General features: G+C 39.1%; 1 protein-coding gene across 1 annotated transcript; it reads left to right on the forward strand.

Annotated features, from left to right (window-relative positions):
- Nucleotides 1-6,626, forward strand: LOC134651335 (dnaJ homolog subfamily C member 21). The gene is made up of 8 exons (XM_063506408.1): nucleotides 1-421; nucleotides 962-1,106; nucleotides 1,351-1,498; nucleotides 2,222-2,345; nucleotides 2,585-2,675; nucleotides 3,470-3,694; nucleotides 4,685-5,035; nucleotides 5,928-6,626. The coding sequence occupies exons 1-8, from the start codon at nucleotides 231-233 to the stop codon at nucleotides 6,471-6,473; spliced, it is 1,821 nt and encodes a 606-aa protein (XP_063362478.1). The 5' UTR covers nucleotides 1-230; the 3' UTR covers nucleotides 6,474-6,626.
- Nucleotides 6,627-16,315: the final 9,689 nt, after the last annotated feature.

Consider the following 16,315-nt stretch of genomic DNA (forward strand, 5'->3'; position numbering starts at 1 on the left):
CCTTCAATCAACTTCGGTGATGTGTGTCGAAACGTTTCTTCAAAATAGATCGATACTGTTTTTCCCAGGAAAAACTGAATATGCAGTTCCTTTACAATAATTTGTTAGTTTATCGTCGCTAGCAATTAATTTACAATTTTAATATTCAGTCAAATATTTTCTGTTTCGAATTGTTAACCTTACTTATAACAGGCTGTGAACTTAACAAGGTAGAATAGAATGATCTCAAAATGAAGTGCCACTACGAAGTTTTAAATGTAGCGAAGGAGGCGAGTTCATCAGAAATTAAAAAGGCCTATCGAAAGCTAGCTCTGCAATGGCACCCGGATAAAAACTTGGACAACCTTCAGGAAGCGAAGGAGCAATTTCAACTCGTGCAAACCGCATATGAAGTGCTCTCTGATCCTCAGGAAAGAGCATGGTAAGTAAATCAACCTTTCATTACAATATATGCAGAAAAAGTTGGTGTTTGTGTTGTAAAATATTTGAAAATAATGGCCTTGGATTAATATAATCGAAAAAAGATAAGTTACCTAATAAATACCATGATTTTTCTTTACCAAAACCGTAACAGAATTACCGATAGTTACTTACCGAAGTATAATTAAATTTTTACTTAAAATGCAAAAAAAACATGTAAAAGGTAACAAAAATTAGGAAAATAGAATGAAGTTAACATGTAGCAGAAGTTTTAGGGATTTAATCCATGTCTTATTTCACAACAGTATGTAGGTAAACATTTTCAGTTATATGTAATTTCATCTGAGGAACCAACATTGACATTTCAAAGTATGTTCATTCATAACTTAGATCATTTAAAATTATGCTTTGTGTAAACTTTAACATTATCTCAAAAATAATACTTACTTAAATATACGCACAAGTGCTGTGCCTATTTTGCACTAAGGTTTACGAATGGCTGTGTGGAAAATGAGGTGCAATGGTGAATTCTAATTTTCAGGTATGACAACCACAGAGAGCAGTTGCTGCGAGGCGCCGGCAGCTCGTACAACGATGACAGTCTCGATGTTTACCCGTACTTCAGTCCGTCCTGCTACAAAGGCTTTGGAGATGATCCTAAAGGCTTCTATGGAGTTTACTCTGAAGTAAGTATTTGTTCATTTACTGTAAAAGGAATATGACTAGGTATCTCTAAACATGAAACATGTTTAGAGATTTTCAGTAGCTGTTAAGATTCTTTACAAATTGAACCCATCAAATAAGTCAAGCTATTTTTATTCAACATTAAAATAATCTGTTATTGCAAGCGCTGGTGGCCTGCTAGGTATTTTCATATATTTTACATCTTCCACTTTAGCTTACTTATCATTTCCTTACCAAATATTCCAGGTATTCTCCAAATTAGCTGCAGAGGAAACTGACTTTCTTGACGACCCCGAGGAATTGAATGCAATCCCCAAGTTTGGCAACTCTACTACACCTTACGAAGATGTCCATGAGTTTTATGCTTTTTGGATGTCGTTCTCCACCAATAAGAGTAAGTTTACTTTTGCTTTTAGAACAAACAGTGTAAGCATAGCACACTCATTATTCTCATTAATTATATAGATGTGTTTTGTTTTACTCTACTATCAGAACTGGCTTCAATCGGGCATATCTATCACTGTTGATAATGTAAGCCTCAAATGCTCTGGTTATTGTAGTGGCACAACATGGAGTATATAGTTTTGGTAGTAGAACCACAAAGACCACCCTAACGAGACTGATGCTCTCTGGATATCAATGTCTACTAATATTAATTGTTATGTTTTTGCATATTACCAATCTATGATTATAGGGCCATTTATGTGCCCCGGCTATTGCATTACACATGTCACATATAGGTCTTAAAATGGTTTAGGTTCTCGCGATCTCAATCACTAGCCCATCGCTCTGCCAACTAAGCTACCGAGACTTTACTCGAGGACTACCATAAGAGTATTACACTTCTTAAATGGCTACCGGAGTTCCAAGTCATATTGCATAGTTTTTCTGTATGCCTATGCCCATTATACATCAATGGGGTTGGCCGGTCGAAGTATTTAGCAGATGGCGCCATCATAGCTTGCCCTGTCAATCCCTAGAATTGTGTACATTTTTTTAATGCCCTGGATACCAGCCCTTTAAGCCAAATCTCATATCAAAAGGGGCAAGCTATGATGGCGCCATCTATGCAAACCTTTGACAGTTGCCAACCCCATTACATCATGATCTCCAACAGGTTTCGTATGGCTGGACCAGTACGAGATAACCCAGGGCGACAACCGCCGAGTGATAAAGCTGATGGAAAAGGAAAACAACAAGATACGACAGAAGGCGCGCAAGGAGAGGAATGAGGAGATAAGGTATTTTTTTTTTCCTTATTTTCTCGTAATGCATGTTAATTATAAGATGTAATTATTTTTGAAAAGATGTGTCCCGCAGAGTTTGTTGCCGGTCCCATAATGGGATACCCTCCTCCAATTGAGGGGGGATTTAAATCTTCTCGGGGCAGAGGTTGGAGCCGGTCTACCTAGCTTTATTTGACGTTCATAAGCGCATTGTAATTATGCCTACTTGAATAAACATTTATCTTTATCTTAAGGAGGCTGGCCAGCTTCGTGAGGAGAAAGGACAAGAGGGTTATTGAGCACACGAGGCAACTTCAGGAGAAAGCGGAGGAAAATAAAAAGAAGGTTTGGCAAAAGTGGTGGCCGAGCCGTAGAACGTAGGCTGCGATAACCATAGGTTCGAGCGAGACACAGCTCCGAAGCTTTCGTTGCCACCTGTGGTTGTCGCTGCCGCCGTCGCCAGTCGCGTAATGTCGTGGCCGAGCCGTTAATAAGTAATTCTTAAGTTTTAACTATAGGTACTGGCGTAAAGTGCCAATGTCTATGTAGTTCTTTTTTTTTTTTTTTTCATTAGAAAAAGACTACGCGATCTTGACCTGACTTTTAATTGAAAAACGGTTTATAAAAATCAGTATTATCAGTAACTATTACTACATAGTTTTGACGACCGGTCTGGCCTAGTGGGTAGTGAACCTGCCTGTGAAGCCGCGGTCCCGGGTTCGAATCCCGGTAAGGGCATTTATTTGTGTGATGAGCACAGATATTTGTTCCTGAGTCATGGATGTTTTCTATGTATATAAGTATGTATTTGTCTATATAAGTATGTATATCGTCGCCTAGCACCCATAGTACAAGCTTTGCTTAGTTTGGGGCTAGGTTGATCTGTGTAAGATGTCCCCTAATATTTATTTATTTTTATAGTTAAAATAAAACAAAGTCGCTTCCCGCCGTCTGTCTGTCTGTATGTATGCTTAAATCTTTAAAATTACGCAACGGATTTTGATGCGGTGCGATTTTTAATAAATAGAGTGATTCAAGAGGAAGGTTTAGGTATAATTTGTTAACCCGTGTGAAGCCGGGGCGGGTCGCTAGTTACTTATAAAAGAATAATCGTATATGATTCATAATTCTGATTACAGGCCGAGCAGCTAAGACGCGAAAGAATAATACAAAGACAGAAAGAGATAGAAGAGGCGAAGAAGCGAGAGGGCGAGAGCTCTTTCATGCAAAGCGAGGATTATCAGAAAAAGCTTAGTGAAATCGAGTCTTTGCTGGCCGAGGAGTTTGGTCTGTCGTCTGATGATGACACCATCAGTGAGGGGGGCATGGAAAGCAGCAATGAAGAGAGCTCCAAAACTGAGGAGGTAAGTCATTATTACTATTACTTTACTAGCTTTTGCCCGCGACTTCGTCCGCGTGGAGTTAGTAATTTGGGTAGCTTATTTTTGATCCAATCTGCTTTTTAGGGCTCCGTACCCAAAGGGTAAAAACGGGACCCTATTACTAAGACTCCGCTGTCCGTCCGTCTGTCCGTCCGTCCGTCAGTCCGTCCGTTCGTCCGTCCGTCTGTCACCAGGCTGTATCTCACGAACCGTGATAGCTAGACAGTTGAAATTTTCACAGATGATGTATTTCTGTTGCCGCTATAACAACAAATACTGAAAACAGAATAAAATAAAGATTTAAATGGGGCTCCCATACAACAAACGTGATTTTTGACCGAAGTTAAGCAACGTCGGGCGGGGTCAGTACTTGGATGGGTGACCGTTTTTTTGCTTGTTTTGCTCTATTTTTTGTTGATGGTGCGGAACCCTCCGTGCGCGAGTCCGACTCGCACTTGGCCGCTTTTTATCGATTCCCCGTACAAACTTCCACCCTTTTCACCCCCTTAAAGGATGACTTCTGGGATAAAAACTATCCTATCGTCGGGGATAGTGGAATACCGCGTAACTAACAAGTCGAAAGAGTTCGAAATTCAAACACCGTACAAGGAAGTTGGACCTTACTGCATTTGTTAGTTACGCGGGTCAGGGATAGTGCAATAGCACTATCCCTGACGCTATGTCCTTCCCCGGGACTCAAACTATCTCTATACCAAATTTCAACTTAATCGGTTCAGCGGTTAAAGCGTGAAGAGGTAACAGACAGTCAGACAGACACACTTTCGCATTTATAATAGTCTTATGGATAGTAAAGGGCACTCCGACATATAATAGACTATTGAGGGTAGAGGGTAGGGGAAAACTTTGCTTTCAATGACGTAAAAGTCACACATCATTTCATTTATTTATTTTAATGCTTTACGAACATTATGTCCGCTGATTGTTTTAACCAATTCTGTATTTAATTCACAGGCCAGCGAAGCATCGAAAGCAACGCCCAAAACAAAATCAAAAGCGGCAATCAAGAACCTGTACTGTTCAGCTTGCAACAAACTGTTCAAAAACGTGAAATCCTTCGAAAATCACGAGAACAGCAAGAGACATAAAGAAAATGTTGCCAACATGGTCTTAGACGACGATATTGAGATATCAGGCGACGAACATGATGTTGATGAGGCAAATGATCCACCGCTTGAAACCGAGGAGCCGAAGGAAGTGAACGGGTTAACCGAGAGTGAAGTGGACCATGTGGGTAACTCCACTTCGGATATTGAAGACAACGACATTAGGGAGACTTTGAGTGACGATTCTGATAAAGTGCAGGTGAGTTTTAATTTTTTATTTAGGCACCTGACTCATGCCGGCTTTACACACCCGTCGAGACGCTGATACAGGCCGAGAACAAGGTTATACAACTATACATACATACGCTCCTTTCTAGTCTCGTCACGGCCTTCTCCGACTTGGTCGGTCTTTGGCACAGACAAGACATCCTCTAGACTGAGCATAGTAACGCTACCCCCTCTGCCACTCATACGGTAGTTTTACTCCATCTTCGAGTCAATCCCGTGCCGTGATCGGTCCGTGTCTTTGAACGGACCAATCACGGCACGGCATTCGCTCACCTCGTCCCCCCGCACCCCCGTATTTTTGGCAGCATCGGTTTCATGAAATAATTGCTCTAAACTCAGTCTAGAGGATTCCTAGTCTATGGTCTTTGGAGACTGCGAGCTCTCGGACGAGTGTGTACTGCCGGCATTTTTTTTTTCGCGAGCGAAAATGGTTTTATACTTGGTCAAGCAGATCTTGTCAGTAAAAAAGGCGCGAAATTCAAATTTTCTATGGGACGATATCCCTTCGCGCATACATTTTTCAAATTTGCCGCCTTTTTCTACTGACAAGATCTGCTTGACCAGCTATCTATAAGATAGATACTCGCGAGCAGGTTGAAATTATGACCTATCAGCAGCGATCAACTATAGTTTGTCAAAGGACTGTCTCATTTCAAACATAGAGAGAATCATACTAGCTTTGTCTTACACTAGTACTAGCGCTCAAAAGAAAAGGATGAATATAGTTTTTTTTGTTCTTATTTACTGCCAATTTGGCTTGACCAACTATATAAGCTCAATATTAACCCCTCAAATCCCGGCACTGCGAACTATCAGGCGTTTTTATGTGAAGGTCTTAAATTTAACATTTGTTTGTACAACAGGCTCTACCAAAAAGCCAGAAAAAGAAGAAAAACAAGAAGAAATCATTTATCCCCATGCCGGAGAGCGAAGGCAACGACAGCCACGACGAAATGAGCTTCAACGAAATAGAAGGCCCCGCGCGCAGCCGCAAGAACAAGAAATTCAACATGCTCAAGAGCCAGATACAGGCCAAAAAGGAAGCTAATCTCAAGAAAGGTTCCCAGTCCCAAACGTCCACAGAAAACTTATACGAAGTCTCAAGCACAACGCCCACTGACGACGCCCTAGGCGAAACCACGCTACCACAAGACAAGCCTGCGCTACCCAAAATGTCCAGAAACGTCAAACCCAAGAAACAGATGGACCGCAAACCCGTACGAATCAAAACCACAGAAACAGAAGACTCGAGCACCGCACTAAACCTCCGGTGCGCTGTGTGTCAAACAGACTTTCCCTCAAAGAACAGATTGTTCGAGCACCTTAAAAACACGGGACACTCTGTCCCACTCCCCCAAACTAGTTTTACACAAACTAAAAAAGGGAAGAGATCTAATTCTAATAGATAAATGTGCAATCAATTTAGATAGGGTGGAAAGTATTAATAATTAATGCATTGGAAATCATTGTGATTTTATTTTACTCTCTAAAAGTGACTATCAATCTACATATTTATTAAATTAAAACTATGATCACTGTCAATAAAATATGCATCAAGAAAACAGTTATTTCATTTCAGGCACTGGGTTTAGATACCATTTTATTAAATATTTACTTAACAATTTTTTCATATCAAACCAATAATATATATATAGCAAATTATATTTTTGTCTGTGACACAACAATAAAAATCATATTGCTAATACATTTAACACAATAACACATAAACTTAAAATAAATATCACACTAAAGTTTTAAGTAATAATTGCTTAAAATTACAGACAACCTAATGTATTATTGATTTTATTTAATACTAGCTGTGCCCGCGGCTCCGCCCGCGTGGAATTCGGTCTGTGTCAGTAAGCTAATTCATCCCTAATTTCTCTTTCTCTCCCCTGGAGGCGGAACTTGAAGTAAAGTTGACAGATGGATACGATTAGCGGACTGAAGTCCAGATAAAATATTTTACAATTAGGTAGGTACTTACCACTAAACAAAACTACACTCCAAAACGAATAGTTTTTTTCGCCCTTATTCCAATATTAGACGTGATTTAAACGACACAGAGTTATAGTAGGTGTATAACGGACCCCTGCGTGGGCAGGCGCGATGTGTAGCCAACGCGCCCAATGAGGTGAAGGGGTGATTTCCCCAAGAGTCGGGTCCGAGTCCGGACGGCCGCTGGCGAGGTTGCGGAAGAGTACTTCGGCGTTCCTGGGACCTCGCCTTATAGCAGCGAGGCGGCAACAGAGGGGTTTTAGTGGGTAAACCTGGGGTCTCATTAGCTCACAACAGGGAGTCCCACATAACCATCCCGGCCCGTCCCCGCGCCGGGTGGTATGCTTAAAGCATTTCCCCTCTTAAAAAAAAAAAGGTGTATAACGGACAATACAGTACTACTTTTGTATTTTTACGTTCTTGAGTGTACCTATCCAAAACATGTCCATAGCAAATATCATCCAATTCTGTCCTCCAGTCAAATCATTCTGAGCATGAAAAATTAAGATTTATACACATAGAAATCCATACTTCCTAACAAACTTTCGAATTTAGGTCTAATATTATATTAGTTAGAAGTAAGATTACAGGAAAGGAGAATATTATAAATATCAAAAACTTGAGGCCGAGTATTTACACTTTATTTACAGTTATGTTTATGTATGCACAACTAAATATCTACATATATGTATGTACCGGGGATTACTTTTAACAGTGTAAAAAAATGTTTAATTATAAATTGGCCTAAGTCGTAGTCGCTTGGTAGGGTGCCCAGAATGCCATCTTTATTAAAGTAGGGCTTAACCCTTAAAATCGTATTAAAAACGCGAGCGCAGCGAGCGCGAATTTTTTTTGATAGAAAAAAAATTGAGAGATGGGAGTAATGTTGTCAGGGACACAGCCGCAATGGTTTACGTGAAACGTTGGTGTGGATATCTAATGCGAAAGCCGAAGGCCGAGCTCCATGTAGGGCCGAAGGCCCGAAGCGTCCAGGCTGTCAGTACTTAAGCACAGAACAATAGTATCAGTGTCTAAATGCGAAGGCCGAAGGCCGAGCTCCGCGTAGGGCCAAACGCCCGAAGCGTCCAGGATGTAAGTGTTTAAGTCGTAGTAGTAGTCGCTCGATAGGGTGCCCAGAATGCCACCTTTATCAAATTAGGCTTAACCTTTAAAACCGTATTAAAAACGCGAGCGTAGCGAGCGCGAATTTTTTTTGATAGAAAAAAAATTAGAGAGGCTATGTCAGGGACATAGCCGCAGTGGTTTACGTGAAATTTTGGTGTGGATATCTAATGCGAAAGCCGAAGGCCGAGCTCCGCGTAGGGCCAAAGGCCCGAAGCGTCCAGGATGTCAGTGCTTAAGTCGTAGTAGTAGTCGCTCGGTAGGGTGCCCAGAATGCCATCTTTATCAGATTAGGCTTAACCTTTAAAATTGTATTAAAAACGCGAGCGTAGCGAGCGCGAATTTTTTTTGATAGAAAAAAAATTAGAGAGGCTATGTCAGGGACATAGTCGCAGTGGTTTACGTGAAATTTTGGTGTGGATATCTAATGCGAAAGCCGAAGGCCGAGCCATGTAGGGCCGAAGGCCCGAAGCGTCCAGGATGCCAGTGCTTAATCACAGAACAATGGTATCAGTGTCTAAATGCGAAAGCCGAAGGCCGAGCTCCGCTTAGAGCCGAAGGCCCGAAGTGTCAGTCGTAGTAGTAGTCGCTCGGTAGGGTGCCCAGAATGCCACCTTTATCAAAGTAGGCTTAACCTTAAAAGTTAAAAACGCGAGCGTAGCGAGCGCGAATTTTTTTGATAGAAAAAATTGAGAGAGGCTATGTCAGGGACACCGCCGCAATGGTTGAATTTTGGTGTGGATATCTAATGCGAAAGCCGAAGGCCGAGCTCCGCGTAGGGCCGAAGGCCCGAAGCGTCCTGGATGTCAGTGCTTAATCACAGAACAATAGTATAACTGTCTAAGGGCGAAGGCCCAAGGCCGAGCTCCGCGTAGGGAGGAAGGCCCGAAGCGTCCAGGCTGTCAGTGCTTAAACACAGAACAATAGTATTAATGTAGGTTAATGTGTGTGCTGGGCTCTCCAGTACCCGCTGATGCACCGCAGTACTTACCGTCGAGCGCGTCTGTCGTGCGAATCCGCTGAGCGGTCAACCGTTCTTCGCACTGCGTGAACGTCTCCGATTCTTCCTCAGATTCCTGAGACCGTGCTACCTTGTAACCTCAATACGTTGCGAGAATTTCGCGAAAAATTAGTTTTTTTCGGATAGGTATGGTAACGCGTTTAAAATGCAAGTCCCAAATTGTTTGACATTTACAATTACTTAATACCTATTTAAAAACTTTCGCGTTTCGAACACATATTAACTCACATTTATAGACCTATCTCGAAATTTATTTTATTACCTTTATTTACCGACGTTTCGACACAGGTTTCACTGGTCATGGTCGCGGCTAACTGATGTCCCAACAAAATGTCAAAACAGAGATTTGTGCAACTACCCGACGAAAAGTGTATGAAAAAGTTTGGGGTAGACATCATATTTTCAAACCACCCACTTCACATAATGTTAATTATTGTCAATAAACCCGCGATAGACCCGTCTATAAATGTGATTTAATATGTATTTGCAAAGACGTTTGACATTGACTAAGAAAAATGTTGTTTTTTTTACAAAGTACATTCACAAAAAAAAAGTGTGCACCACTTTCTTAAGTTAGCGCCATAAGATTCAGGTGCAAACATAACTTAATTGAGTGTAGTGGCCACCCCCCCTTTTAGGGGTTGAATTTTTCTAGCCTAAAATAGGGCCTGGGAGTTTCTTGACAGATTAGTAAAGTTTGCATCAAAATCCGTTCAGCCGTTTTCACGTGATGCGCGGTCAAATAAACAGACAAACAGATAAACAGATAAACAGACAAACAGACAAAAATTCTAAAAACTGTTGGAACGTGTTCTGTTATCGATTCTAAGTATCCCCAACCAACTTTTTTTCGAATATCTTCCATGTACAGACTTTCGACCCTCTTCAGCTTTATTATATGTATAGATGGTTATGACCAGCTGAATGCTGAATATAGGGGTGAAGTCACAATACTTCAGTTAGTTTTGAAATTTTTTTTTTCTTACATTATGTAATGTCTAAACATAAAGTAGCAATAATGTGTAAACAAGTGTTAAGCCCTGTCTCCATATCACGCGAGCCAATGTTCGATGGTTTGCCGCGCGATATGGAGACGGGGCTTTACAACACTACCTAATAATACCTATATTGGTTAAAATTTTACACCTTTGCACAATAAAAGCCTGGTCCAAGGAAAGAAGGAAATGCATATTTATAACCTTTTCCCACACTTAATAAAATAATTGAGACAAACTACCTATTAGGGATTATTAGTGTTGCACATACTATTTTTCATTAACCCACTCACCCGTGCCAGTTATTAAATGTCTTTAACTACAGTGTATGTATTTGTATGTTTAAAATACATTTGAATGTATCTTATTCTATTTAGGATTCGCTTAACACTCCATAGAACATCATTTATACAACATTATAAATTATAATACTCATTCAAACTCTGGTATATCAGAAAAGCTATAACCTGGATATTCCTTATATGCATAGTAAGCTATCCTAATATGATAAATTCCTGGTAAAAACATAATTCCCCCTAACACTATCATAGGCCACAGTCGGTCAGAATACTTGGTATCAATATGTCCGGTAACTATCAGACTACCTACTAATAATAGTATAGAACCAACAATGAAAAGGAAAGTAGCTAATGTGATGGCTTTCCACGGGATCTTCTGAGGAGGGATATCAAACTGTGCATCGGAGAATCCGCTGTCATCACTCGGAACTTGGAAGTATCCATTATTTTGCCTCCTCGCTCGGAATCTTGACATTTTGAATTGAAAGATATGTTCTGTAACAGAAATAAAAATGTTAAATAATTTAGGATATACTACTAATAAGAGTCATGGGTTTCCTTGGCTCCAATCGAGCTTAATCCCTTTAAGTGAGACATCAATTTAAATTTTCTGTCAATTACATAAATTTCAAAGACATTCAGCTGTGGGAGTTTGCCAACCAAAGGGTTAAACAAGTAAATACCTAAATGTAGTCTTAAATCTAAAAACTAGAAAATGGTCCAGCAATCACACTCTTTGAATTCTTTTATTATAATTAAGTAGTTTTACTTGTAATAAATACATATCTGTGCCCAAACCTGTGCTACATTTTTATATTTTAACAAGGAACTTAATTGACCTCATTTAAATAAACACTTCTTGTGTAAACAATACAATAGTAAATAAGTGACCAGTTTTTTAGCAATTCCGGTACTTAACACTAAAAGGCATGATCTCATGTCAAAAAAAAAGGAAATCTGCTTAAGTTATTTTTACCTTTCATCCAACCAGCTTATCACCAACTACTACAGTGTTGAGTATTGATATTCAGATCAATATGAAAATTAATTAATATTAGATTTCCTGTAATTTCCCAAGCCAAGTGAAGCGAAATGTCGAATTAGGCTTGACATTGACAATGACATGACACTCTTGACAGTTAAAGTTGACATTAGTATTTTGTGGTCCAAATCGTGTTTGAAACTACAGTCCAATCGCCAGAAAGGCTTACAGTCGTATCACACTACCGCACCGCACCAAGGTCACAGTGACCTGGTCAGTAGAAAAAGGCGGTAAATTTGAATTTCGCGCCTATTCTACTGACTATACTTTGTGCATTCGTATTTGCATTATTTGACACATGTCACTCACAACAGCAATACAACGTAAAATGTCTTGCACATCGAAATCACAAAGGAAGACAATTGCACTGCGAACGTTTGACGTTCTACGTCTTTTTAGGGTTCCGTAGCCAAATGGCAAAAAACGGAACCCTTATAGATTCGTCATGTCTGTCTGTCTGTCCGTCTGTCTGTCCGTCCGTATGTCACAGCCACTTTTCTCCGAAACTATAAGAACTATACTATTGAAACTTGGTAAGTAGATGTATTCTGTGAACCGCATTAAGATTTTCACACAAAAATAGAAAAAAAAACAATAAATTTTTGGGGTTCCCCATACTTCGAACTGAAACTCAAAATTTTTTTTTTTCATCAAACCCATAGGTACGTGTGGGGTATCTATGGATAGGTCTTCAAAAATGATATTGAAGTTTCTAATATCATTTCTTTCTAAACTGAATAGTTTGCGCGAGAGACACTTCCAAAGTGGTAAAATGTGTGTCCCCCCCCTGTAACTTCTAAAATAAGAGAATGATAAAACTAAAAAAAATATATGATGTACATTACCATGTAAACTTCCACCGAAAATTGGTTTGAACGAGATCTAGTAAGTAGTTTTTTTTATACGTCATAAATCGCCTAAATACGGAACCCTTCATGGGCGAGTCCAACTCGCACTTGGCCGCTTTTTTTATTTATTTTAGGGCTGGCCGGACACCACCGTTATGAATCGGTAGTCGTCTAAGGCCCACTTGCACCATCCCACTAACCCGGGGTTACGTGGTTAAACCGTTAACCAAGTGTCAAATTGTACTGGTAACCATGGTAGCTCCAAGTTTAACCGGTTAAACCCGGGTTAGTGTAATGGTGCAAGTGGGCCTAAGTAAATCGATATAAATTTTTCATTTTAGGTCGCAACAATTCAATTCAATTCAATGTTTTATTCATAAAATATACATTTTTAAACATTATTAAATCTAGGTAAATTTTGTTATAAATCATTCATATTATATTACAATTGTTATTAGATATTTATAACAAAGCATTATTAAACTTATTATATTTTCTTATTATTATTTATTAACCATATACTTAATTCTGCCTTTATTTAAATCTCAAATAAAAATTCATTAAACGTCACAATTCGATACCTCAGTTTAGGTGCCATCTAATCGTAATCGCTTGTTGTGACAATTGATTTGGGTTAGTTACATCTTTATAGGTAGGTATACGTCAGTCATAATGTGTCAAATAATGCAAATACGAATAATCCCACTTATAGTTAGATGTGTTTCAGTCTAAGTATAGTTTCGCAAACCAATTTATCAGTATGTACTCCGGGCATGCAAGTAGGTACCCATTCTATGAAAAGCTAAAAAATCACAAAGTACTTAAGTACTCACCCTTAAAATTTTTCAAAAGCATTATCCTATTGACCAGGCCGTAATATGATACCTTTACGATCGATCGGTCGTTTCTAATTTGAAGAATTATCATGTAGCCATCCTGGTTGCCTGGAGTTTCCTAACTACCTGCGAACAATTAAAGTTTTATAAAATCTAAAATGTTCTCTTTATCAATTTTTTTAAATTATATTAGCTCGACGAGCTTGCGAGCCACGAGACGAGCCGCGAGCCCACCGCTTACACTCGCGTCTCGTGGCGCGGCTCGCGGCTCGTCTCGTGGCTCGCGCGAGAGTCTAAATTGGGGGTAAAATTGTTATCTGCCTCTCTATCGCTTGAATACGCAAGAGAGATAGAGAGGCAGATAACAATTTTATTAACAGTACGATCCAGTTCTAGGTATACCCAAGACAATATAATCACTACGTGATTCAGCTTAACCTATTTGGCTTTCATGGTGAAATTACTTATAATTTGTAAACACAAAGATTCCTGGTAGGTTCCCTGGTACTTACCGAATTTGAGAACTTTAATTTTCTTTAAATAATTTGAACTACCCAAACCTCGTTATTCGTTAAACTGTAACTTTAAGCAGGTAATTAGGTGTGTCCGTAGTGTATCGGTAATACCTACATGTAAAAGAAAATCGGAAATGTAATTTACATTTGGGTGATCTGAAGGTCCATGATAGGATGTAAGCTCCCCGAAAACGACCTACAAAAAAATCACGTTTTCTTATCGTCCTGTCCTGTCCGATCCGACAAGTAAAGGTCACAAAAAGGCTTAGGGTGACGGATTTGAATTACGATCTTTGGACTTTCTTTCCTAGAGAATAACGGTACGTTCTAATTATAAAATCCGGTTACTAAATAATATAGGTCATATTATTTATTACACGTTATTAAATTTTCTGTTTCCTCCTGAGTTACGTACTTATACATATTTTATTTAAACGGGGGTCAAACCTACAACCTTTGACTGATATATAGTAGGCTAGGTAATAAGTAGCTTACATTTTACCAACAACTGACCTATCGTCCTTTCCCACGAATTTTAGCATGTATCCTTCACTATGTAAGATAAATAGTCATTAGACTATGTAAGCATATCTGTTAATTAAATTGCAGGGTCGTAAAAACTAAACGTGACGTCAACGTATAATTTATTTTGTTATAATACATATTATGACCAGTCTGTAGGTAGGTACTCGAATCGTCTTCTCGAACGAATAAATCATATCGACCTCGATATTCTCGTGAAGGGTGAAAACTACGACTTTCCTTATTTATCAAGCAATTGAAGAAGATTTATTGGATACGCTCTAGATAGGTTTACATTGACTAATCTATGTTGTGCTTTATAATAAAATTCCAAACGCACGGTTTTCGTATCCTGCTAATTTCCTGCATTCTATTTTTCCAATTTCAGGTTGCTATAAGCGATCGTAGATTACCTATATTATTTATATTTTAACCACTGGAGTTTCTACACATTTAATTGTTAAAAATAAAATCTACACATGTTATTGTTAAAAACAAGTTAAAAATAAAACCTGTATGATCCACAGTAAAAAAAAACCAGAGCTGATCGAAATCGGTTGATTTATAAAAGTACCTAAAGGCGCAAAAACGTAGAGATCAAAATCACTTATTGTAATTAAGTAAATACCTACCTAATTGTTGAAAGTACAAGTATATTTATATACATACGTACCTGCAATTTAGAAACCTGAATATCCTGCATTACCTTTTTTTGTTTTATGAGCCGCATGAATAAATCCGTATAATTTTTGGCGGACATTCCCAGGACACTGCAGGCTTCGAAACCTTGACCTAAAGCATTTCCGAATTGTTACCGAGCATCGTCTTCAGGACTATTATATTTGTGACCTGGACCTCGGTAACAATTGTACGGGATAAAAGATCACAGTTATTCTGGTTTTCTGCAGGCGATGGGAATATACTCCATTCTCTGCAGTGCCATAGACTAAAGGATAAATCAAGCGTTGTTTTTAACGCCTCAATGCGGTGGTGGTGGTGTGATTTTGTAGCGTGAATTTGGAAATGCGATTTTCAAGGTTTGTTTACGTTTTTATAAATTTAGGTCAGCGGTTCTCAATCTTTTTTTTTGGACGGAACTCTTTTGGAAAGCGAAATACTTGATGGAACCCTACAATAAAACAATAGTTTTTAGAAGTTTTTATTAATAAGCATAATAATTATGCTTATTTTATTATTCTAAATTCTTGCGGAACCTCTGCAGGGGTGTCGCGGAACCCTAGGGTTCCGCGGAACACACTTTGAGAATGGCTGATTTAGGTTATTGAGCTAATTTTTTTTTCTGATGAAAGGTTTCACGAACGAAAGCTTTCTTTTCGCACTGCACTGCACCACCGAGGTTTGAACTCGTTATTTTAGACAGCCACACACATAGGTACGAAAGGCTAATATTTAGTGACATTTATCAGAATAAACAACATAATTGGGTCACATATAACGAACTAGAATAGACACACAAATACACATGTAATAATATTAAACTATCTATAAATAAACAAAATAAACGCCTTATAAATAAAAAACGGCGTCCAAGTCACTGCCGATTGGGCAGTGTGCCTAGAAGGCTGGCCGTATTGCCACGTTGAATGGCAATGCTAATGCGTTGAGCAAAATATTGGCCAGCCCTCTGGCCCTTACAACATAATTGATCAAAGCTTCTGTTTATGGTGACATCTAGTTAGTAATAGTTAGAGCCAAGTTAATAAAGATAAATTTATCAATGTCCGTTTCGGTGTGATAGGTACTTGTCGTTTGCGTGTGCTTCCATTTTACAAACAAACATAGTATTCGTTTAACCCTTCGAGTGGCATTGTCCTCCTCGAGGTCTCTACGGTAAGTGGCGGTGGCCGCGAGACGGACAGACATTAACAAGTCGTTGAATGGCGGCACCTCAGATTGAACGATGAGTTGAGTGGCGCAGCCATTTTGGAAAAATATACGTCAAGTGGCGGGGCCTCAACGGGTGATCATCACGAATTTGGCGCGTGTTAGAAATATAACCATTTCCCAAAAAAAATATGAATGATATATATAT

This window comes from Cydia amplana, chromosome 10 (assembly GCF_948474715.1).
Source record: "Cydia amplana chromosome 10, ilCydAmpl1.1, whole genome shotgun sequence".
Classification (NCBI taxonomy): Eukaryota; Metazoa; Arthropoda; class Insecta; order Lepidoptera; family Tortricidae; genus Cydia; species Cydia amplana.